At 45.8% G+C, this 24064-nt stretch overlaps 3 protein-coding genes across 13 annotated transcripts in view; 1 reads left to right on the top strand and 2 right to left on the bottom strand.

The window, feature by feature from the left end:
- Positions 1–14123, bottom strand: part of RHOA (ras homolog family member A) — a 52276-nt gene extending 38153 nt beyond the window's left edge. The window contains exons 1-2 of one of the 2 annotated variants that reach the window (XM_059939637.1): positions 13899–14123; positions 9656–9734 (exon numbers count right to left, since the gene is read on the bottom strand). The gene's annotated coding sequence lies outside the window, so the exon portion shown is untranslated. The remainder of the gene's footprint in view (positions 1–9655; positions 9735–13898) is intronic. The other variant, XM_059939636.1, reaches the window with a different exon arrangement.
- Positions 14124–14302: 179 nt separating this feature from the next.
- TCTA (T cell leukemia translocation altered) lies at positions 14303–22612 on the top strand. Of its 6 annotated transcripts, XR_009505862.1 has the most exons (5): positions 14303–14722; positions 15027–15129; positions 16575–16654; positions 18232–18563; positions 22209–22612. XR_009505862.1 is itself a non-coding variant. In XM_059939640.1 (4 exons), the coding sequence occupies exons 1-3, from the start codon at positions 14500–14502 to the stop codon at positions 16615–16617; spliced, it is 369 nt and encodes a 122-aa protein (XP_059795623.1). In that variant the 5' UTR covers positions 14303–14499; the 3' UTR covers positions 16618–16654; positions 22209–22610. The 6 variants fall into 6 exon arrangements, 5 of the variants coding, with proteins under 5 accessions (XP_059795623.1, XP_059795622.1, XP_059795624.1 ...); XM_059939640.1 differs by lacking the exon at positions 18232–18563 and having other exon boundaries at positions 22209–22610; XM_059939639.1 differs by lacking the exons at positions 18232–18563; positions 22209–22612 and adding an exon at positions 17088–17893.
- AMT (aminomethyltransferase) lies at positions 18183–24014 on the bottom strand. 5 transcript variants are annotated; one of them, XM_059939629.1, is made up of 9 exons: positions 23517–24014; positions 23247–23414; positions 22622–22702; positions 20973–21104; positions 20390–20435; positions 20040–20185; positions 19775–19955; positions 19230–19385; positions 18183–19127 (listed from the first exon to the last, which is right to left on the bottom strand). In XM_059939629.1, the coding sequence occupies exons 1-9, from the start codon at positions 23811–23813 to the stop codon at positions 18949–18951; spliced, it is 1386 nt and encodes a 461-aa protein (XP_059795612.1). In that variant the 5' UTR covers positions 23814–24014; the 3' UTR covers positions 18183–18948. The 5 variants fall into 5 exon arrangements, with proteins under 5 accessions (XP_059795612.1, XP_059795611.1, XP_059795610.1 ...); XM_059939628.1 differs by lacking the exon at positions 20390–20435 and adding an exon at positions 20480–20558; XM_059939627.1 differs by having other exon boundaries at positions 20390–20558.
- Between the last annotated feature and the right edge of the window lie 50 nt (positions 24015–24064).

Raw genomic sequence — 24064 nt, forward strand, 5'->3', positions numbered from 1 at the left:
TTTCCATGACCAATAACAATGCTGTTATCTCAGAGAAATGGATTGAGCCCCTCCTGACATTAAACCAAAATAGGCTTTAAATTAGGTGAGTTGGGGGTTGGGTGTGTTAATTTTGATAACTTGTTTAGGGACCACACATTTTACAATACTTATTTTCTTAGACTCACAGTTAATCTGCCCCTGAGCACAATTTTTAGCTTATTTTTGGCAGATAAAAGAGCCACCAAAGACTTTTGAGATGGTGCTACCAGGTTATAATAAATGCATTATATATACGGACATTTATTAGCCAAACATTCATTTTAAGCAGGCACAAAAAAGTTCTCAAGCCAAGAAACAGAAGTAGAAATAATTCAACTGAATAACTGTACTGTTTCTGCTAGATCAAGATCTTTGTAATATTCTGGAAAGATAATGAACAAATTTCCATGCAGAGAAAATAATCACAGCTTGAAAAATTACTAATTCAGCATACTTGAGATAATTATAATTCTACCTCATAATTCTTCAATGGGACTAGTTACACAAAAGAAATAGTGATGACTACGGCAAGCTTTCTACTGTTTCTCAACCACCCAAGAAATAAAAGCATTTAACACCAGCATAGCTTTGGACATGACTTAATTTTTACTTTTTTACTGCATTCATTATTTTAAACACAGTGGACACAACAGATTAGAAGTTGAGTTCATAAGACTTGTTAACATCCATATGCTTCAATTATGTAATACAGTTGAAATTTCATATTGTTTATTTCTCTCCCTAAAGAAGTTGTTACAAATCAGTATTGTACATATGACTATTACAAAAGCAAAAATTGTCTACTCTTTTGAAAACTAAACTTGACAATTTAAAAGGAAAATTTAAGATACATAAAAATCCTGTGAATTTCATTATGAAGAGTGATGATCCTAGTGTACATAATAACTTAACCCCAACCCTAGGTTTTGTCAATGTTAGTTTCTGTGGATGGGAGTAGTGTCAATGCAAGAGGTGCAAAAAATATTTTGGATGAAATGTGGGTACAAAATGTCACATTGCAGATAAGGAAATAACTATAAATCCCAAGCCACTAACTTATAAAATTATAAAACCCAAGGCATACAACCACCCTTGGCCAAATAAAATATCCTATAATATCCTATAGCTGAAGATATTAAGCCATCTTTCTTCGGTCTTTCCTCTGCCCTGAATGAACGTCACCCACCTTTCCCCCACTTAGATAACTCATACTTAAAAGGCTAAGTCACTTTCTCTCAAGGCCTTCCCTGAGCCAACTTAGATCAGGTCCCTTAAGTACTCTGAGCATGTAACATTTCTCTCGGGACTTCCCTGGTGGCGAAGTGGTTAAGAATCTACCTGCTAATGCAGGGGACACGGGTTCAATCCCTGGTCCGGGAAAATTCCACATGCCGCGGAGCAACAAAGCCCGTGTGTCACAGCTACTGAGCCTGCGCTCTAGATCCCGCAAGCTACAACTACTGAGCCCACGTGCCGCAACTACTGAAGCCCACATGCCTAGACCCAGTGCTCCGCAACAAGAGAAGCCACCACAATAAGAAGCCCGTGCACCGCAACGAAGTGTAGCCCCCACTCGCCGCAACTAGAGAAAGCCCGCGCACAGCAACGTAGACCCAACACAGCCAAAAATAAATACATAAAATAAATTTATTTACGTAGACCCAACACAGCCAAAAATAAATACATAAAATAAATAAATTTATTTTTTAAAAAATTAGCATTAAAAAAAAATTTCTCTCTACTTCACTCGTCACACCCCCTCCAAACTTTCTTCCTGCCAAACTCCTATTAGTGTAAGAATCACCTCTTATTCACCATTGTTGGACAAGCACAGGCGCAAGCATGTAACAGTTAAGTGTTCAAATAACAAATTCCAAAAAATACATTTCCCAGAGCAAAGAAGCTTATATAACCAATTTGCTGCATGCAAATTTTTAAAAGAAAACAAGTTACAAGATTAGCTGTGTACACCAATGGTGAGCTACCTCCTAAGGCACAGTTGTAGTAGTTTAAGAATTCACCCTCATAAAAAAAAAAAAGAATTCACTCTCATAGAATTACAGAAACCCCTCATATAATCAGGAACTTCAATCATCTGTAACAATGAGTGTTAAAACTCAGATCCTACGAACTTATTTGCTCTTATTTTAGACAACTCTGCAAGTCTAACTGACCAGTAGCTCAGTTCACAGTAGTTTAGACAAATGCATGCTTGGGTGAGAAAGAGGTGTAGCCTATGACATGAAAGTAGAAAACCCTGTAAATCAGGCTTGGAAACGTAAAATGGGAAGGGAGGGAAGTGACATTCAGTCCAGGCCAGAGTACTAAAGCAGTGCAACATACTCCAAGGACAGACCTTAAAAATCCTCTAGGAGGGGACTTCCGTGGTGGTCCAGTGGGTAAGACTCCAAGCTCCCAATGCAGGGGGCCCGGGTTCCATCCCTGGTCAGGGAACTAGATCCCGCATGCATGACACAACTAAGAAGTCCGCATGCCGCAACTAAAGATCCCACATGGCGCAACTAGACCCGGCACAACCCAAATAAATATTTAAATAAATATTAAAAAAAAAAAATCCTTTAGTTGGAAAGACCTCAATCGTTATGCAGGGAAGCTTAAGGTCCAGATACTATAAGAGAAAAAGAAGACATTCACTACAGGAATAAAATAAGTTTTAAAGCTTAAAGATGCAAGCTTCAGTTATCCAGAACACAAAGATACTATTTCAGTGGTTTAGGATCTCAAATTTTCTACAGGAGCCATACTTCCTGTACTTAAATAACACATGAATGAAAGTTTACAGGATGCCCTGCAATGCACCCTCCTGAAGCAAAGCTATCAGGACTATAAAACTGAAAATAAAAGTCAAAATACAGCCTTTTCTTCAGATAGTCCTAAAAGTAACAACCAAACCAGAATCAGATTTTTGTTCAAACAATAAACCTGGTTGAAAGGAAGTGTAGATTTTTCATAAGCACTCCCTTCTCCAGTACCCTCCTCCATTCCACTGCTTTGGTCCTTTGTTAAAATACACATACAGATGAACAGAATACATACTACATCCTTAAGTCAGAGGAAGAAACTGTTTCAGCGCAATGGGCAGAAATCTGTCCTATCAACTCCAGGTTCACCCATACCTAGGACTGTGACTAGCACAATGGAAACACCATTAAACACTTGGGAAAGTAAGCTGAAAACATAAAGCCATTTATTTTGTTTATGGACTACACTGGAAACCTCTGGCAAGGAGGCGCAAACTACCATCTGTCCATTTGCTCATAATGAGCTTGAGCCTGGTACTATCAACATTATTTGGCCATCCTGATCAAGCAGTTGCCAAGGGTCAATGTCAGTTCAAAGGCCCTTGGAGACCAAGAGCAGCAGGCCTAAGGTACATAATAAGGGCAAGTAGAGGAGAACAAGAAAGCCTCCAATATACTGCCAAGTGGGAATCATCCCAGACTGAAATTCTTCTTTGTGGGGCAGGGGAGAAAGAAACACTCCTGAGGGAACATACCTTCTGGGTTCCTAAATAGGAGCATCATATCACTGACTTCAAAATGTAAAAATTTCAGGGTGAAACTTAAATATTGGGTCGACAAAAAAGTTCGTTCGGGTTTTCCCGTAAGATGTTATGGAAAACCCAAAAGAACTTTTTAGCCAACCAATAGATGCACAGAATCAGGATTTGACCTTGTGCAACCTAATTCTCCACTTACACTGTCCCCAAGACAATGCTTGTCTGGAGAACTGACACATAGAGTAGAATGAACCAAAAGCCCCAAGTTGCCTAATGTCCTGTTGAGATGTTTCAGCAGTGACAGTGCACAGCCAGGCACTGTATTTTGGCATAAAAATCGCTATTCCTCTCAAGGTTCCACAACTAACAGACTGAAAACTCTTTAGGGTGGGGCCTGAACATCCATTTAAAAAACTTTTTTTTTAAAATTGAGGTGAAATTCACAGAGTATAAAGTTAACCTTTTTGAAGTGTATAATTCAGTGATATTTAGTACGTTCGCAATGTTGTGCGACCACCAATTCTATCAAGTTCCAAAACATGTTCATCACCACCAAAGAAAACCCCACACCCATTAAGCAGTCAGTCCTCAGTTTCCCCTGCCCCCAACACCTGGCAACCACCAATTTGCTTTGTCTCTACAGATTTACCTATTCTACACACTTCATATAAATGAAATCATACAATATGTGGCCTTTTGTGTCTGGCTTCTTTTACTTAGCATAATGCTGTCAAGGTTCATCCATACAGTAGCATGTATCAGTGCTTCATTTTTAAAAAATAGCTGAATAATATTCCGTTGTATGTATATACCGTATTTGTTTATCCATTCACCTGTTGATGGACATTTTGATTATTTCCACTTTTTTGGGTATTTGAATAGTACTGCTATGAACATTTATGTGCAAGCATCTGTCTGAGTATCCGTTTTCAATTCTTTTAGGTATGTACCTAGGAGTCGTAAGGTAATTCTGTATTTAGCTATTTGAGGAAAAGCCAAACTATTTTCCACAGTGTATACTTTTAACTATCTTGCCAAATAATCAACAAGACCTATTGTTAAGGGGAAAGAATAGATGTATAACAGTGTGATGTGCATTAGTTTGTATATAAAAAAGGGACACAGTATCTCTAGAAGGATACATATGAAACAGTTACTTGGTTTATACACAGGAAACAGGTACAAGGTTTTCTCTGAAGAACCTTGGGAGGCAGAGATGTGAGAAAGGCTTGTTTTCATGCTTTACCCCTTTTGCCTTGCACTGAATATACATGCTTTACCAACCCCTTGCTCTAAAATACCTTTAAAGCTCCAAAGGAAGCAATACTCTGAGAGAAGCACTGCACTCTAGGACAGGAAGAATACAGTTTTTATTATAAACATTACTGTATGATTTTATTTTTACCTAGTGCATTTTCCCCCTTTTATTGTGGTAAAATATATATAACAAAATTTACTATCCTACCCATTTTTAAGCGTACAGTTCAGCGGTATTAAATACAGTCACACTGTTGTGCAACTATCACCACCATCTATTCCCATAACTCTTTTCATCTTGTAATCTGAAACTCTATACCCACTGTACATTAACACCCCACTCCCCAGTATTCTTCTTCCCCCGCCAGACCCTGGCAACCACCATTCCACTTTGTCTCTATGGTTTTGACTACTCTAAGTATCTCGTATAAGTGGAATCATATAGTATTTGCCGTTCTGTGACTGGCTTACTTCAGTTAGCACAATGTCCTCAAGATTCATCATGTTGTAGCACATTGCAGAATTTCCTTCCTTTTTAAGGCTAAATAACATTCCATTGTATGTATATACCATATTTTGCTTATCCATTCATTGGCTGGTAGACACTTGGGTTGCTTCCTTGTTATAGCTATTGCAAATAATGCTGCTATGAACATAGGTGTACAAATATCTCTTCAAGACCCTGCTTTTAATTATTTGGGATATAAACCCAGAAGTGAAATTTCTGGATCAGATGGTAATTCTATTTTTAATTTCTTGAGGAGCCTCTATATTGTTTTCCATAGTGGCTGTACCGTTTTACATTCCTGAGAACACTTGGTGTTTTCTGTTTTTTTGATACTTGCAGCCATCCTAATGGGCGTGAGGTGGCACCTCACTGTAGTTCTGACTTGTAATTCACAGTCCCAACAAGAATAAAGTACATATATTGTTTTAAATAAAAAACTAGTTAAAAATAGAAAATGTTTTTTTCATTTTTATCGGAGTATAGTTGCTTTACAATGTTGTGTTAGTTTCTACTGTACAGCAAAGTGAATCAGCTATATGTATACATATATCCCCTCTTTTTTGGATTTCCTTCCTATTTAGGTCACCACAGAGCACTGAGTAGAGTTCCCTGGGCTATACAGTAGGTTCTCATTAGTTATCTATTTTATACATAGTATCAGTAGTGTATATAAGTCAATCCCAATCTCCCAATTCATCCAACCCCCCCTAAAAACAGAAAATCTTAAAGCCTCCCAAGGAAATGTTCTGTATCTTGACTGGGTGGCAATTACACAGGTGTATACATTTACCAAAACTTACTAAACTGTTATTTAAATAAGTACATTTTATTTATGCAAATTACACCTCAACAAAGGTGATTTTAAAAAAAGCCTCCTAAAGTAATTCCAACTTTAGGAACTGGATCCCATGTTTAGGAATAGCCAGGTTTGCAAACCACTGTTCCTAAGCAACAGGGATCCAGTAAAGAGGCCTGTTTATTTCCCCCCAAATTAATTCTTAGGGTGCTATCCCCCCTCCAAAAAAATTACCTTACAAATTAGATTAAAGTGTGATTACTCGGTACTACAAACTGTAACTTGAATAGTGAAAGTTAAAGAACTGCACCTGCATGTCTGGCACCGGGGCTAAGTGCTTCTCTCTCACTGAACCCTCACAGCACTCTGTTATCCCCATTTTACAGAGGAGGAACTGAGTTACAAAGGGGTAATATTACTATCCAGAGTCATAAGTTGTCAAGTATAAGAGCTAGTACTTAACTGTCAGTTCTCTGCAGAGAACCCATGCTCTTACCTAAGATATTCTATTGCCTTCCTTTTCTGAACTTAAGACCTTCAAAAGATAAACAGTTTCCTTCGAATAACTTTAAAAGTTAAACAAAAGACTTCATCCAGAAAAGAACTTTCCCACAAAAAACTCTAAACGCCACAGTATTTCCAACAAAACTGCCAAATCATGTAATAAAATTATCTCGTGACAAAAACCTGTACTGTTACAACATTAAATATCCACCTTAAACGTACTTCCTTCCTTAGGCCTCAAAACCTAAATAACAAATAATAGGGTTACCTAAAGGGACACCAGAAGAGTGGCCAAACATTTGCTCTCTGGGCCCATGGAAGAGGCATCAGAGGACAACTCATCTGCACTATATCAACTGAGACACAACTGCCATGGGAATAAGGTAAAAATAGCAGTGTACATACAACAAAAGTAGAACTTTCAACCATATGCTTAAAATCAAAGCACAATTTTTTACAGTAATGGAATTGGATCTCTGTATTTTACAGCAGCTAGGAACTTCAGAAAATAAAAACCTATCTTCTTTTGTCCCTCTTCTTGCAAAAAACACATCAGTTTTTATGTGGGAACTGCTTTTGGGGGCCTACTATTAAACTGACGAAGTGGTTCAAAACATTTTCCTGTTATGTTTTAGGGACTTCTGTCTTAGGGACTATGGTAAGGATGCAAGCTTAGTAAAATTGGAAAACTTAATTAATGGAAAATATAATTTCTAAAGAATAAGCCTGAAAGATAAACGAAGTCTGCATATAGCTGGTACAGGATAAATGCATGCTTCTAACTTCATGATCGAAGATTCTTCAACTACAATTAGACACATGAATGTGCATGAGAGTTGCCATGTATTAGATATTGTTCAAAACCCCTTCAGTTATAAAAGGCAGTGGCAGCAAATAACAGTAGAAAAAAATCTCCACCTCACAGATCTACTTTTCTGTCCACTTGTTGGAGAGTGCCATCTCTGCTGCTACTACTTACTGATGCTTAGGGGTAGAACTAAATGATCCCAGTGTCAGATAAAGGCAGAATCACTACTACAACCCAAGAATGAATCTTTACAACTTGTGATTTACATGGTCTCATGTTACCAAACTATTATTCATGATGTCAGTAAACATTTATAAAAATGATGGTAAAATCGAAGCCCAACATACTAACTCCTACAGTTAAACAAACAAAAGACAAGAAAAGAAAATGAAAACAACTAACACGTGTTTCTCCTATTCAGTCAGGTGGCAGTAAAGAAATTCATGTAACTTTAAGCTTCCTATTAAAATCTTCATCACTCTGAAAGCAAACGGTCACTATATAAATACAATGCACTGATATCCTGAAAGAAAAATATACTTGAAGAATCTACCAGAGTTAGAACAAGTATTTCCACCAAGGGAGAAAACTAATATGCATTGAGCATTGTGCTCTTCACATATTATTTCATCTAAAATTCCTATGAAATGGAAATCTTCATTTCACAGATGTAGGTGCTGAGGCTCAAAGAAAAAAAATAACCTGCTTAAAGACAGACAGACAGATAGACAGACAGACAGGCAGGCAGGCAGGCAGGCAGGCAGGCAGGCAGGCAGGAGGCAGGCAGGCAGGCAGGCACACCGTCTAAGGCAGAATTCTTTTGTAATTACAGGGCCATCAGCCTTTCTGGTAAAAAAAATCTGATTTAAGCAAACTTAGAGAGCAAAAGTATAACCTTATTTTTGTTTTTAACTCAGTAATGTCAAAAATGAACTGAGAAAACAACTTTGAAACACAGTCTGTCCTCTTTTAAGAGACGCCATCAATCAAACCACCCTAATGCATCACTCGAATCTGCTGAAAAGGAGAATTTCAAGCCTCATGGAACTGCAATAGAGTATCACGCCCAGTGGTGCTAGCCTAGTTGCTGTCCTATGCCCAGCAGTTGCACTGGGCTAATCTCTTGCCATGGATCATCAGTATTCCCTACTAGAATAAAAATGAGCAGCGCTATTAATGATTTTGTGATTTTTAACCCCTGATGTGCTTTCCACTTTCTCGTCAGTGATATTGAGAAAAGCAGATGAAATGATTCAAAATGTTCATGTTTTTAGGAATAAAGACATTGTAAAAGAAAGAAAAAACTACCTGAGGGCAGGGACCTTCTTTGTTTTCTTCAAATGTGTCCCGGAACAGCACCTGCATATAGTAACTATTTGTTCAATGAATGAATAACGACAAGCTAGTTGGCCATTCCTTTTACCATGCCAACCATAAGTTCAAAGCCAACCATAAGTTCAAAGCCAACCAAAACCACTACCATTATATGACTTCCCTGCCAGGTAGCCTATCTCATCAAATGAGAATATTCATCCTCTTAACAGCTCACTTCTTTATATACAGAGTTCCCTCCGACCCAAGGAGAACAAGAAAAAGTAGTCAAAATGGTACCAAACCAGGATACTTACATGGTATCAATTAAATTAAGATGATTCTATTTCCTTTATTTGTAATCCGTTTAAAATATCTGAATAGCCCCTGGATGGGCTATTACACCTGCTATTAACATTCCTCTTAATGCTGACTCCTCTGGCAAGAAGGAGTGTCCTCCAATCCTCATTCTCTGGTTGAATTACTTTCTATTGATAATTAGACATACCCAAAGCACAGGTTGTGCACAAACTGTAAGATGACCAAACTACTCTACAGAAAAAACGAAAACTTAAAGAAATTTAAAAACAGAAGAATTAAGATGGGAGTGATCCAGAAGTGAGAGAAGTATGTGGATAATATGGTAAATACATCTCCTTAAAGATTAAGAAGTTAGGAAATATATCTTCATCTAAGAAGAAAAATATTGCTTAGAATAGAAATAGGAAGTTAGAGGAGTATCTTATAGAGAGAGGTTGGAAAATAAGACCAGAGAGAAAAGTTATGGAGTAAGATAAAGATCTCAAGATTGGTGGAGAAGAAAATCATTAATAGTATTGCACCCACATTTCCTTAGAACTTACGTTAATATATAATATAAAATAATTATTTCTCTTCATGGAGAAAGGATAATGAAAGCTATTTACATACCTTACAAATGTGCTGCAAGACCCACAGCCTGTGTGGCAGAAGTTCTACAAAGTGCCTTGAACTTCTCAGATGAAAGGTACTATAAACACATTAAAAAAAAAAAAATCAGGAATTATGTCTATTCATTTCGCAAAGAAAAAAACAAAAGCACAGGATGTAAAATGGGCTTGCCCAAAGTTCTGTTAAGTAATTCAGAATCCAGAAGGGGGAAAAGCACAGAATTTAATTTTTACTGACATACCATAAAATTTACTTTTAAACGTTTTGACCTCCTTCACTTAACAGAATGCACACTATCAACTTTATTTTCTGAGTATTACAAATTAATGTTGCCCTTTTAAAAGCAAAAATCAAAAGCAGATGAATCCTATGCAAATTAATTTCCCAACATTATAAACATTTAACACACAGCATTACAAACACACAGCAAAGTTAAAAGAATTTTACAGTGAACACCTATATGCCTACCACCCAGCCTACCACAAACATTTGAATGACCTGCTTTATCAAATTACATTTCCTTTTTTATTTTTTTTAATTTTTATTTATTTATTTATTTATTTTTGGCTGTGTTGGGTCTTCGTTTCTGTGCAAGGGCTTCCTCCAGTTGCGGCAAGCGGGGGCCACTCTTCATCGCGGTGCGCGGGCCTCTCACTATCATGGCCTCTCTTGTTGCGGAGCACAGGCTCCAGACGCGCAGGCTCAGTGATTGTGGCTCACAGGCCTAGTTGCTCCGCGGCATGTGGGATCTTCCCAGACCAGGGCTCGAACCCGTGTCCCCTGCATCGGCAGGCAGATTCTCAACCACTGCGCCACCAGGGAAGCCCTACATTTCCTTTTTAATACAGGCATTACAGAGAAATTAAAGACAACTGTCAGAAAATCAATGGATTCAAAAAAACAGGTTGAAGTCATTAGGTTAAGGACATGAATAATATTAGGAAATCCTTCTGATACCTTTGTCAGAAATGGTCAGTATTAGTTTACTGTTTAAAGTCAAAATGGACTCAGATCTACCCCCTACTCTTGGTGAATGATTCTAATTGTTTAATATCAGAACGGATCATTATCCTGATCTTTTAAAAAAATCTGATGATTAAAAAAAAAATCCAAAGAACTTCCCATGTCCTAAAAGGTTCTACATGATGTGGTCCCTGCCCACCTCTCTAATTTCATTTTACCTCCCACTTTTCCCTTCACTCCACTCCAAACTTATTTCATTGGCTGCTTATGTTCTCCTCTTTCCCTTTACTTGAATATTAAATAAGACGCTATCATAAATATGCTTAAGCACATTTACCTTACCCACCCTCTTAAAAAAAAAAAAATCAAGCTCAATCTGGTATCAACTGCAAACTGGCTCCACTTTAACAGAGTATCTCATATTTTGATGATTATTAGCTATAAAAATGTATTCATAATCATCTGGAGGAAGCACCAATAAACTCAGACCAACACCCAGAATAAGCAGCTTCAATGCCTAGCTGATTTTCAGTCACATGACTACCATAATTATGAGTATACAAGGACTTAATACTTCAGCACCACAGATTAAAAATGAGTCACTTGAAATAGAAACACTTGAAATAGGAATTTTACAGTAATTACTAACTTTAAACTGTCTTGAGAATTTTAATTTATTAATCTCACAAGTACTTAACAGTGAGCATGTCCCCAAAGAGCAGACTATAGTGAGACACATTAACACAAGTTTAAAATTTGGTTATGTTAATGTGAAGGTACAAGCAAACAGTTCTACAGGCCAGGTGCATAAAGGAATAAACTTAAGTCGTAAGGGAAGACGAAATACCTTTAGGAACCTTTTAAAACTACAAATATATGTGATTAAAATCCAGTGATTATATACCATTTATCATTATCACTAGTAGCCACAATGCAATTAAACCCGAGGTGCTGTCTATAGAAGCCCAGCAAGCCCAAATTAGTGCTCTTAAAAGTTGAAATATCAGTCTTTCTTCTGACAAAGTTAACGTGACTCCCTCAGCTCCAGGACAATTAGGAAGGCCCAAAGTAGCAACCCACCTTCACCAGTCACAGCGTGGACTCCAAGCTATGGACAAGAAACACCTGAAGATCTACCTGTTTTTACTCTAATAACTTACACCCCCCACATGACCAGGTTAAACTTTTAAAAGGAGTTAACTGACAAACAAGGAATTCGGACTGAAAATACTCCAGCAAAACCACCACCACATACATATACACAGGAAACTATATTCTCGATATGTACTGTTTCTCTCCATCCCACCTCAAATCAATAGTCAAAAGAGCCCACAGTTGCCTGATAACATCTTATCAGGGCCTAACTATGTTGGATTTGGAGCAGGGGAGTCTAGGCCTGCCTCTGGAAGAAGCTGGGTCCCTCAAGAAGACCAAAACACCTCACGCCAAGAACTAGACCAAGCAGAGACCCTGTATATTCATTTACCTATTTCAATCAACTGCTGTAGGACCATCCAAATTACAGAAAGGAGAGTAAAAGCTCAAGAACTGAAATTTGCTTGGAAAAATTTTCAGATTCTCCCAATACATAAAAAATCAGCAATACATAAATGAAGAAACAGTTGGAATAAGTTGAAAATCCTGAATTTTAGCTGACTCTAATCAAGCTGTTTGGGAGTACATGGAGATCTTACAGTGAAAATAGTTGTGGCTGGCAACTGACTAGACATATGACCTTGGGAAATTTACTTAAGTCTCTGGGACTCAGTTTCTCATCTGCAAATGCGGTTGGACTACAAGTCCTGAAGATTCCTTTCAGGTCTAAAATTCTCGATCAGTGAAAAAGTCAGTGGATTCCTACTCTCTTCTTCCCTCTAGTACAGATATTTATGAGAACAGAGGCTATAAGTCTAGGACTAGACTTTGACTAAAACCAAGTTCCATCTTATATTTTTTGTTTGTTTTCTTCATCTTATAAATTTTATGTCCCCAAGAGCCACCAGTGCTCTAAAAAAGTAGATAGAATTACTCAAGACAATTTATCAAAAGAGATCCTTCAAGTTATCCTTTACAATTAAGAATTAATCTTCTATTTCAGTCCAAACAATGTCACTTGTGCCAAACGCTCAAAACAGCATCTCTCCCAATTTAGCCATGTCTAAAAGTGACAATCAGGCAATGGTACATAAGCATTACACATCTGGGTGTGTGACACTAAGTGGCGGAAAAATTCTCACAACATACAACATTTAAAAGAATTTTTAAAGTATTTTTCCCCCTTCAGATCTGGCAGAAGTATAATCTGATCACACACCTGCATGAAACATTTACTTCAATAAACTGTCTTAAACACAAAAAGAATCAAACGAGTTACCAACAGAGGTAAAAATTTTAAATCAGGATCATTAAGAAACACAAGTGAAACCAACTCTGGGAAAAAGAATGCCAATTTTCTATCATAAACTACTAAACATGGTTTTGACCAAATCAATTTGAGTGCAAATAGTACTATTTAATGAACGTGTAACTGGATCCAACACAGGTAACTAAGGACAGATGTCCAGGTGATTCCTAATCAAGACAGTAATTTAGACTAAGCAAAACTGCAAATTAATACTTTATTTTGATGACACATAGTTTAAATCATGAAAAAATGTTCCTTTCAACTGGAAAATTCCCTTCTTTTAAATACGGAAGAATCCTAACCCTTAAGATTTCAACACTATATTTTACTTACACAATCTCAAAGAATACTGCATTAAAAAAGAAAATACCCAAAACATAACTGGACTTCACGCAGTATAAAACGGTGATTCATGTTTCATATTAAACGTAAAAGCCAAAATGGAGTTGTAAAGAGTTTCCTTCCCATTTCAACTCCAACAGCCACGCGCGCTTCACAGGGGACGGCTGCCCAGCGGCTCGTGGGGCCCAGCTTAGAGCCCCCGCCCTGCCCGGCGCGGCCCTAGGAGAGGAAGCGACGGGGACCGCGGGCTGGCGGGCCGCTTGGGCTCCAGCAGGCCTGGCCGGGCTGGGGGAAGGGGCGCGGGAGGCCGCGGGGCGCGCTTCCGGGGACTGCGCGGGCGGGGCCGCCGCTTCGGGAAGCGGGGCCTGGGTCCCCGGCCGGGGGTCAGGGTCAGGGGCCAGGGTCCTGATGCTGCCGGCCGAGAGCAGCAGGTGGGGCGCGGCCGCGGCGGGGCGGCGGCTGGCGGGCGGCCGGAAGAGTGCCGGGCGGGCGGGCCCGGGGCACCGCGGCGCCAGGAGAGAACCTCTCGCTCACCTCAGGCGACGACTCCGAGTCCGGCCTCTCCGCGCCGAGGACTCCTGTCCGCGAGTCGCAAGCTCGAAGACTACAGCGGGTGACTGAGAAGACTACGGCGGATTAACGAGAGAACCGACAGAGAGCAACGGGCGGGTAGCGCGAGAAAGCAAGAGCGGGCGGCGACGGCGGCGGGAGGGCGGGGAGCGACGTGCGCGCCCCCGCGTGCCCAGCGGGCTCGAGCCGGCCCCAGTCGCGGCCCCGCGCACGCGCGCGCACTCCCTGCTCAGCCACGATTGCTTAGGAGCGTGTCCACACCCTAAAAGCAAGACTCTTAACCAATCATTGCAGCCGCGTGGGGCATCATGGGAACTCCAGGGCTATAAAAGACCTGGTTGCTATTTTATACTCCTCGAGTCACTCATCCTTTAAGCAGGGTGGGGCTAGGTGCGCGTGCGCGGTTTTAACACTCCTCCCCAAACTGCCAACTCTTCGCGCAAGCGGAGTAGACGCGCCTTGCCTGGGTTTACGCGTGCGCACTAGCGGGCCTGGACCCGGAAGACCAGACGCCTGCGCAGTGGGGACTACGGTGACAGTCCCCCGGCTGGGACGCCGGCCAGTCATGGCGGAGCCTTGGTCTGGGCAATCCTTGCAGGCTCTGCCGGCCACGGTGCTGGGCGCTCTGGGCGCCCTCGGCAGCGAGTTCCTGCTGGAGTGGGAGGCGCAGGACATGCGCGTGACCCTCTTCAAGCTGCTGCTGCTTTGGTTGGTGTTAAGTCTCCTGAGCATCCAGCTGGCGTGGGGGTTCTACGGGAGTACGGTGACCGGGCTGTATCACCGGCCAGGTGAGACGATCCACCAACTTCCGTAGGCCGGCCACCCCCTCCCCCACCGACTGTACCTTTGGGCTCCCCAGAATCCCCCCAGACTACCAGTGGGTCCCCTGAGAACCTCATCACAACTTAACGCTGTACCCTGACCCATGTCAACATACCATTTCACGCCAGAAACCCCACCAGTCCACCCGTCACATATAAATTCCTTTCAACCCCTGTCAGACAATGCCACTAGTCCCTTAGAGCCTCCACTACACTCTCCATCAAACAATACCACTGGCCTCTAACCTGACCTGGGCTGATGCCTGCTCAGATACCCACCCCCAGCTTGCTGCAGCTCTGGATGTGTTCCTGCCCCCAGGTCTGGGCGGCCAGAACGGATCCACACCTGATGGCTCCACGCATTTTCCTTCCTGGTGAGTAAATTTACTCCTATGTCTACCCCATGCTTAGCAGGCAGAGGCCACTCCTGAGCTGAGGACAGGGGAAGGGAGTTCTCAGGGTAGGAGGCCACCAGCTTTGCAGCAAACCCCAGGGTCTGCACTAGAGCTCAGGCTTCAAGTGACATCGATGTCTGAGCAGCCCATCTGTATGCTGTTCATACAGAAATGTGGGGTGGGTGGCGTTATTGTCACAATTTTAGAGATGTAGTGGCAACTGCACTGTGAGAGATGTAGAGATTCCACTGCACTGTAAGCCCGTCAGTTAGAAAGGCAGGAGCCTCTGTCCTTAGTGCACTGACTGAACTCATCAGGATCAGCCTTCTTATCTGTAAAACATGAACTCACTAATCAGAGCGTTCATTCAGTTGATCTCTGAGCTCCTACCACATGGCAGGGGCCACACTAGGTCCAGAGAACAAGAACAACCCAGGCCCTGCTCACAGGTGGAACCAGAGATTTAAAAAGGGAGGGCAGAACCTAGTGGCGTGGCAGGGCAGGAATAAAGACGCAGATGTAGAGAACGGACTTGAGGACACGGCGGGGAAGGGGAAGCAGGGACGAAGTGAGAGAGTAGCATTGACATATATACACTACCAAATGTAAAATGGATGGCTAGCGGGAAGCTGCTGCATAGCACAGGGAGATCAGCTCAATGCTTTGTGATGACCTAGAGGGGTGGGACACGGAGGGTGGGAGGGAGGCTCAAGAGGGAGGGAATATGGGGATATAAGTATACATACAGCTGATTCACTTTGTTGTACAGCAGAAACTAACACAACATTGTAAAGCAATTATACTCCAATAAAGATATTTAAAAAAAATTTTTTTAATAAAAGGGGAGGGCAGCAGTGCAGAGGCAAGGGTCATCAGAGCTGGTGTCTTCCAAGTCAGACACCTAAGCTGAGGGCAAAGGCTAGGGGTGTACCAAGCAAAGAGAATGGACAGAACAAGGCCTAGAGGCAAGAACAAGGGTGACATATTGGAAGGATAGACAAGGCTGTGACGCTGGAGCTCAAACATAAAGAAATGGAGGGACCCGGAATACCCTATCCCAAGTCTCAAGGAGCTATTGGACTCAGCAAAGCCATGGCCTGATCGAATTTGCTTTTATAACTGCCTGCTTCATGGCAAATAGGTAAAGGAGCCCAATAGAGAGGGCAAGAGGCCAATTAGGAGGCCTGCCACTGCACAGGTTTCTGTCCTTGGCAACTGGCGAAGGATGGGAGCACCATTCACAAAGTGGAGAAGCAGGAGGAAGAATAAGTCTGCAGGGGACAGTGGTGGACCCAGTGAGGGCTGTGGAAGCTCAGCGGAGAGGTCTAGGTTATAGTGTGGACTTACTGAGCCCAGCTCAGCCCCCACAAGGGGACTGTTGTGCTGTCCGTGGAATAACCCCTCTTCTCTTCTATCACTTTCAGGGAAACAGCAGCAAATGAACCTCTTAAAACCCACAGAGAATAAGGGAAGGCAGCAGAGGGGTCTCCAGGAACATCACCAGGTCTGCTGGCTCCCACACTGGGTTCTGCTGCTGCCCAGACCCCAGGGACGACTGCAGCGGGGGTAGAGGTTGGGGGTAGGGAGTATGCCAGTGCTTGCAGGGCTGGGCCTTCACTGCCCTTGGTCTTGCCTCCAGCAGCCCCAGGCATTGGGCCAGTAAAGAGTTTGCCTGTACCCTGATCTGGGTGGCTTAAGGAGAGAAGGCATGCTTCTCCTTTCAGGGGTCAGCTCAGAAGCCTCTGGGTTGGGGATGGCAACAGTCCATTTTCTGTCTTGGCTTTTTCCTGTTCCTCTTCCCATCCCCCTGGGATGTGACCCTGTAGAGATTTGTCCCTGGGAGGAAGCCTGAGGATGACCAGCTCTGACATTTGTAAGGCAGGTCTGTTTTCCCCTAAGCCTTGGGTTTCCTTTATTTGGTTTTGCTTTGTTGGCAGGGACCCAGGGAATCCTGGCCTGGACACAGCCTTATATTTTATGGTTACTTAGCTGGCCATTCAAGTGTAAGACAGTGGACACCAAACACCCACCTCCTTTGGCTCATCCTGAGCTCTCCAGATGTGAGTCAGGCTATATAAGTTCTCTTTTCATTGTACTCATATTCCTCTTAACCCCTCCCAGAATGAAGCTGGGTACCTAAAAGTGGCTGAGTCCCGGGGGTGACCTCCCATCCCCACTGCTTAAGTGCCTGTGGGGTTGTGGATCTGTACCCCGCCCCTCAAAGGGACATACTGAGCAGTTTAGTGCAAAGCGGCCCCATCGTGCCCTGCAGCCTCACCACTTCCCATCTTGACCTGGAACCAGAGGAGCTTCGTTCTAAGAGCCCACAAACTAGGCAGGCCTGCCACTTCCACAGTGAGCCAAGGGAACTTCCAAAGGTATAAGTGGCAAACACCAGTTCCTGAAAGCAGTGTGGCCCTAGACCTGCCTCCTTCCCTGATGGACATACTTCTGCCTGCTTCTGCTGGGCCAGCAGCTACCTCAGTGTCCCACTGCTTGCTTCCTCTCTGTTAAATGTCACATTTCCATCTGGCAGCCTTTGCCTAGGCTGTCTTTGCAGAGTGCACTGGAGTAGGACTATGCTGAGCTCATGCACAAGTACTCCGGAGTATCTTCTGGCTGGTGGGATGATGGTTCTGCAGCCCCAGGCCTACCCACTGACAACAAACACCACACTCAGAATTGGTCCCACCTTTCACCCCAGGCTCAACTGAGGATGTGGCTTATTAAACATGGAAGTGCATCAGCTGTGTGGTTATTGACAGGACAGTGTGCATGCACAGGGGAAACTGGAGAGGGAACACCCTGGGGGCTGTTGCCCCTGAGCACCCAGAATACAACTTGCAGAGCTGGAGAGACGATGCCAGCTCCCTGGAGGAGCAGTGGTGGTGCCCAATAGGGGCACTCTCCCCTTTAGTTCTTATAGACCTGCCCCTCTCAAGGGGAACCCACTCTGAGTCTGGGCCAGGAAGGCAGGCATTGGACTGACACCCCAAGAACCCTGTGGACAGAGAACAATGAAGCTAGAACTCTAGCAAGCAAGAAGGAAGGAAGCTCATTTAATGTTTTATTTTTTTTTAGGAGTCAGTGGAGTCCAGTAGTAAGTCCCAGGGACGAAGGTCAGCCCAGGATAAGGCAAGTCTGGGAGGAGGCGCAGCCTGCCCTACAACAGCCCTGGGGCTCAGAACAGGTGGTGAGCCTGGCATGGCTGGCTACTGGGCAGCAGGCTGGGCCAACTGGAGAATGTGGAAGAATGAGTCCATGCCCCCCTCAGCCATCCCCAAGTTTACACACGGGCACCACAGCCCTACTAGGCCAACCCTCTGTGAGTCAGGAATCATCCCTGCCCAGGAAGAGGCAACAGTTTGAATTCATGGGAAGTGAACCAGAGGAGGTAGCCGGCACTGCCCAAGGTAATGACTCTTTGCAGTGTGAGAAACCGTGGTAAGGTAGGTTGGGCAGGCTTTCTCCTCCCCCTAAAGGTGAGCCTTTGCTCCACAGGCAGCACCTGGCAGAGTGGAAGGGCGAGGTGCCAGAACTGATGCTTCTCCAACAGGCAAGAGTGGGGTCAATGGGACCGTGGGCTGGTCCGTCACTCAGAAATGGGGTCTTGAAGTTGCAAGTGGCACAGGATGAAGTGGGAATAGGTGGTGTGACCCTGTCACCCAGACAACCAGTACCAGCCTCCACCTAGCCACCTACCCCAAGTGTGTTCTGCCTCAGCTTCCTGACTAACCCCTTGTAGAATGCCCTCCAGGGTAAGGCTCCTGGAGGAGAGGGCCCTGCTCCAAGTCATCCTCACTTAAGAGTATAATAGTTTGTGGGCACAAAGGGCATCTTGCTGACCATGGCCATCTGCTGCTTTCGCCGCACCTCTACAAGCAGCAGGGTACCTGGCCGACTGTACTCATAGGGCACATAACCCATCGCCACATTCTTCCTCAGGCAGGGTGAGGGGCAGCCACTGGTCACAGCACCTGTCCGGGCAGACGCCACGTGTCCACACCACCCTGCCAGCCCAGAGTCCCCACCCTCCTAGGGAAGAGACAAGGGCTCTCCAACTTCCCTGGTCAACCTACCAAGCACGGTACCCTCTGTACTCATGATGGGGTTGTGCGCCCGCATAGGAGCCCCCTCACACATTAACCCCACACGCCTCCGCTGCACCTTGCCCTTCAGCTGGGGAACAATGACCGAGGCTCCTGGGAAGTCCATAGCAGCTCGGCGGCGCTTCCCTGGAACATGACACATCAGATTTAAGCCACAGTCCGTAGGACCCCTGACCACAGGAGGTCCTAGTGACAAGGACCCCAAGTGACATCTATCCAGCATCAAGGCCCCTTCGCTCAAGCTGCCCCTGGACCCCATTCCTCCCCTGCAGTGCAGTCAGCCATCCACCTACTGACCCCTGGTCTTGGAGGCCATGTTCCCCACCTCAGTCTGCTGAGGGTCCTGAATATCTACTGGGCAAAGCCACTGTGGTACCTTCAGGAAATGAAGGCTCAGGGAGGCTGTGCCACTTGCTCCAGGCTACACAACCTTGGAAGCAGTCCGGGGTTGGCTGGTCACATCAAGGGTCACTCCAGCCTTCAGGATCCCCTCCCTGAGCGCTAGCCCAGCTCACCCAATGTCCAACTGAGGCTGCCTTCCACAGGTGTGGTGTGTTCGTCAATGTCGTTCCCATACAGGCAGAGGCCTGCCTCCAGGCGCAGGCTGTCCCGGGCCGCCAGCCCTGCCAGCTTCACCTCTGGGTTTTCCAACAGAGCTGTTGCCAGGCGGACTGCCTCTGCTGCCAGCACCGAGATCTGCAAGGGACACCAGGGAGCAGATGGGCTGCTGGCCCCAGAGTCCTATGCCCTGCACTACCCTGTGCCCACTTCTTGACAAACCTCCACACCATCCTCTCCTGTGTAGCCACAGCGGGTCACACGGCAGCCAGACACACCAAACACCTCCATCACAGCACTGGTCATGAAGGGCAGTTTCCTCAGATCATCTGCCACGCCAGCCTGTAGCACCTGGGCCGCAGTGGGGCCTGGGCCCAGGGAGCCAATAACCAAGTGTCCAGGTCCTGGTGCCCCAGAAAGCTGGATCACAGCCCTTAGGGACCAGAACAAGCCCTGAGCAAGCCCCACTCTGTAGGTGGGAGAAGATGCTCTTGCCCACAGCCCATGGAGCCTTGTGGCAGGTAGAAGGAGGGCATGATACCAAACTTAGAATTATGGTGCACCATCCTCACCTTCCCCCGGTGCAGCGCGGCCTCTGTGCCAAGCAGTAGAGGAAACCTGGAAGGCAAAGGTCAGCTCCAAACCCAGCCTGGCCCACTTACCTTGCAGGGCTAGCAAGGCATTATCCATCACCTCCAGGCCCACATCGCTGCCCATGTTCTGAAGCTCCCTAACCTTGTCCTGAAAGGAAAGAAATACCACATTTGCTCTGGGACCCCTTACTGAGCACCTATCACGGGCCAGGTGCTGCAGAGCTCGGCAGAGTAGGCTGGTTTCCATCTTAACAAGGTCATATAACTACTAAGTGGTAGGGGTGACTCAAGCCCAGGTCTGCTAGCTCTAACACCAGGCTCCAGCCCTCCATCCTCACCAGAGGATGCTCACTTAGGGGCCAGGATCAGCTTCACCTCCCCACCTCCCCAACTTCCCCACCACTGAAACTTAGCATGCTCCAGGGAGGGCCTGCTCTGGCCCACTGTTCTTTCAAAGAGCCATTGTCTGAGCTCCTTATCCATTCCAGGTCTGTCCTGGAAAACAAGGATGCTGCTCTGTGAACAAGGAGGACAGGGTACCTGGGACGCAGAGGGGCTATACCTGCATGAGGGTCAGGTCCTTTTCCCAGCAGCCAGCATTGGACACCACATACAGGTGTCCCTCAGAGGTGTTGGTCACAATCAAGTCATCTAAGATGCCGCCAGCCTCATTGGTAAACAGCGACAGTGTTCCCTAGCATCAAAGTGGAGCATCATTGCCTCCAGGTCCAAGAGGCCAAGGTCAAGTGTGAGTCAAACATACCCCTGGGCCCACTCAGCCACCACAAACTCATGAACCCTCGTGCATAGTGCTGAGGGGTGGCAATGCAAGGAGCAAGGCTGGGTCAGCCCAGGCCCCTGCACAAGCCCAGGGTTTTTGATCCTCATACACTGAGAAAGGTTTCACCTCTTCCCCACCTTGGGGGACACCTCCCTGATCTGGTGGGGCCTCTGCACCCCTCCCCATTCAGTAGAGAGAGCCCCTCTCACACTTAACCCACCATACCTAGGACTTGCTGCTTCGTCCCACCCAGACCTAGGACAACTCAGTCTGTGCCCCAAACCCCAGGACAGAAGCTTCAAAGTCTATGGGAATTCCCTGGTGGTCCAGTGGTTAGGACTCGGTGCTTTCACTGCTGAGGGTGAGGGTTCAATCCCTGGTTGGGGAACTAAGATCCAGCATGGCCAAAAAAAAAAAAGCAGCAGCAGCAGCTTCAAAGTCTATCTTGATGATCCCATGTGCTCCACAACAACCCTCCAAAACACTGAGGCTGGCTGGCCTCAGCCTCCCCACTGGATGGACAGTATAAGAGCCTGAGGTTAAGAGGTCACATGAATCACCTGGGGATCTTGTTAAAATGCAGGTTCTGATTCAGCAGGTCTGAAGAACTGGCCTGAGAGTGTATCCTAACAAGCTCCTATGTGACAATGAGGCTGCTGGTTTACGGACTACACTTTCGTTTTTCTTTTTTTTTTGGCCGCGCAGCTTGTGGGATCTTAGTTCCCCAACCAGGGATTGAACCCAGGCCCTCGGCAGTGAGAGCACAGAGTCCTAATCCTAATCACTGGACCGCCAGGGAATTCCCAGGACTACACTTTAAATTGCAAGGGGTTTAGCAGCATGGAAGGTCACAGAACAGGACATGAACCTGGGTTTCTGGCCTCCCAGCTTGATGTGGTGGGGATGGGATAGGACCCTCCCTGCAGATGGCTGGGTGTCTGGACATGACTCAGGGACTCCGTCCCCCAAGAACGAAAGCCCTGAGAAACTGTGTCTGATCCATCTCTGTGCCCCTAGGCCCGAAGCAGGGACTCAGACTGGTTTGCTGGCTTATGACTAACAACACTCATGGAGCAGAAATAAAAGAGAGGCCCGGGCTTCCCTGGTGGCGCAGTGGTTAAGAATCCGCCTGCCAATGCAGGGGACACAGGTTCAAGCCCTGGTCCGGGAAGATCCCACATGCCGCAGAGCAGCTAAGCCCGTGCGCCACAACTACTGAGCCCGCGTGCTACAACTACTGAAGCCCACGCACCCTAGAGCCCATGCTCCGCAACAAGCCAAGCCACTGCAATGAGAAGCCCGCGCACTGCAACGAAGAGTAGACCATGCTCGATGCAACTAGAGAAAGCCCGCGCACAGCAACGAAGACCCAACGCAGCAAATAAATAAATAAAATAAAATAAAATAAAAAAAAAAAAAGAGAGGCCCACCTGGTTTGGCTTTAGCTCTGCAATATCTCCAACCACTAGACTTTCCATCAGCTTCACCCGGTCATGGCCAAATATCTTGGTCTGGGAAAGAGATCAAAAAGCCTCAGGTCACTGCAGTAGCTACAGTCTGGAAAGCCACGGGGCTAGGAGGCATCCTCCCTGCCACCCACAGCACAGTCCAATCCAGCCAAAGTGCCTGACTAGTCTTTTGGTTCTGCAAGTGGCAGAAGCCCTACTTTCTGACTCCCCCACACCCGCCAAATACAGAAGAGATGCACTCAGGGAGGTTAGGGAACTTGAAAGGGCCCAGTACCTTCCTGAAATACCACCTTTTCCAAACCAATACCTAGGACAGTGGATGACAATGAGTGGCAGCCCTGGAAAACCCAGGACGTTGAGGCACTCCACTAAGTGGGAGCAGGCTAGAGAGATGAGACAGGAGATGATCAAGAGACCCTCTGAGTCAGTTTACTGAGGGCCATAGTACATTACACCCTTGAGACCTCCAACTCTTCTGAGAGGGCTGCCCTTGGAATCCAGCTCCCAGCAAAGAAAGCCGAGGGTTGCACCATTGTGGACGGAGAGGAAGCCCTGGCCTAGCAATCAGCGCACTCCCCTGGCTCACCTGCAGCATGTGGGACACGTCAAAGAGCGAGCAGTGCCGGCGTGTATGCAGGTGTGAGTCAACGTGGCTGTCCCGGTACTGCACAGGCAGATTCCAGCCTGCGAATGCCACCATCTTCCCGCCATGGGCCAGGTGGAAGTCATAGAGTGGTGTCCTGCGGAGCACGTCCTGCGGGCGGCCGGGCTCAGTGCCACCAAGGCCCCAGACCCCAGCCCTCTTCCTCCCCCACCCTCCAAGATTGGCACCACAACCCAGCACCCTCTATCCCACCTGTGCACTACTGAGAGAACGGCGCAGGGCCGAGGGGAGCGCCTGGAGACACGAGCGCAGACGGGACATCATGCTCCCAGCCCACTGCATTGTTGCCCGCAACTGGTGCAGCCGACGCACAGAGGCCACCACTCTGCCAGGCACGCTGGGAGATGTAGTCCAGGCCCTGCTTAGATAGGTCTCTCCTCCGCCCGGGGGATCAGAAGAGGGAGTGGGCAGCCCCAAGGGCAGACGCAGCTTTAGAGCACACAGTGCATTGACTCCCAGCTGCAGGGAAATAGCCCCGGGCGCTTCCATCTGATCAGGGCAGATTGGGCGGTTGGAGCCAGTTAAGCCACTCAGAAATAGAGCTGGGGGCTAGACCTCCCCCTGCTGACTGCCCTGCCTCCAAAGGGCCAAAGTTCTGCAAAGGGCTGAAAGGCCTGAATCACCAGTTTAGGACAATAGGAGTGTAAGGTCACATGGGGGGAGGGGAAGGGGTGGAGAGGGCACAGGAGGGTGGAGTCAGCCCGGCAGGCAGAGTGCCACAGTAACCTGGCCTCATGTGA

This window comes from Balaenoptera ricei, chromosome 11 (assembly GCF_028023285.1).
Source record: "Balaenoptera ricei isolate mBalRic1 chromosome 11, mBalRic1.hap2, whole genome shotgun sequence".
NCBI classification, from domain to species: domain Eukaryota; kingdom Metazoa; phylum Chordata; class Mammalia; order Artiodactyla; family Balaenopteridae; genus Balaenoptera; species Balaenoptera ricei.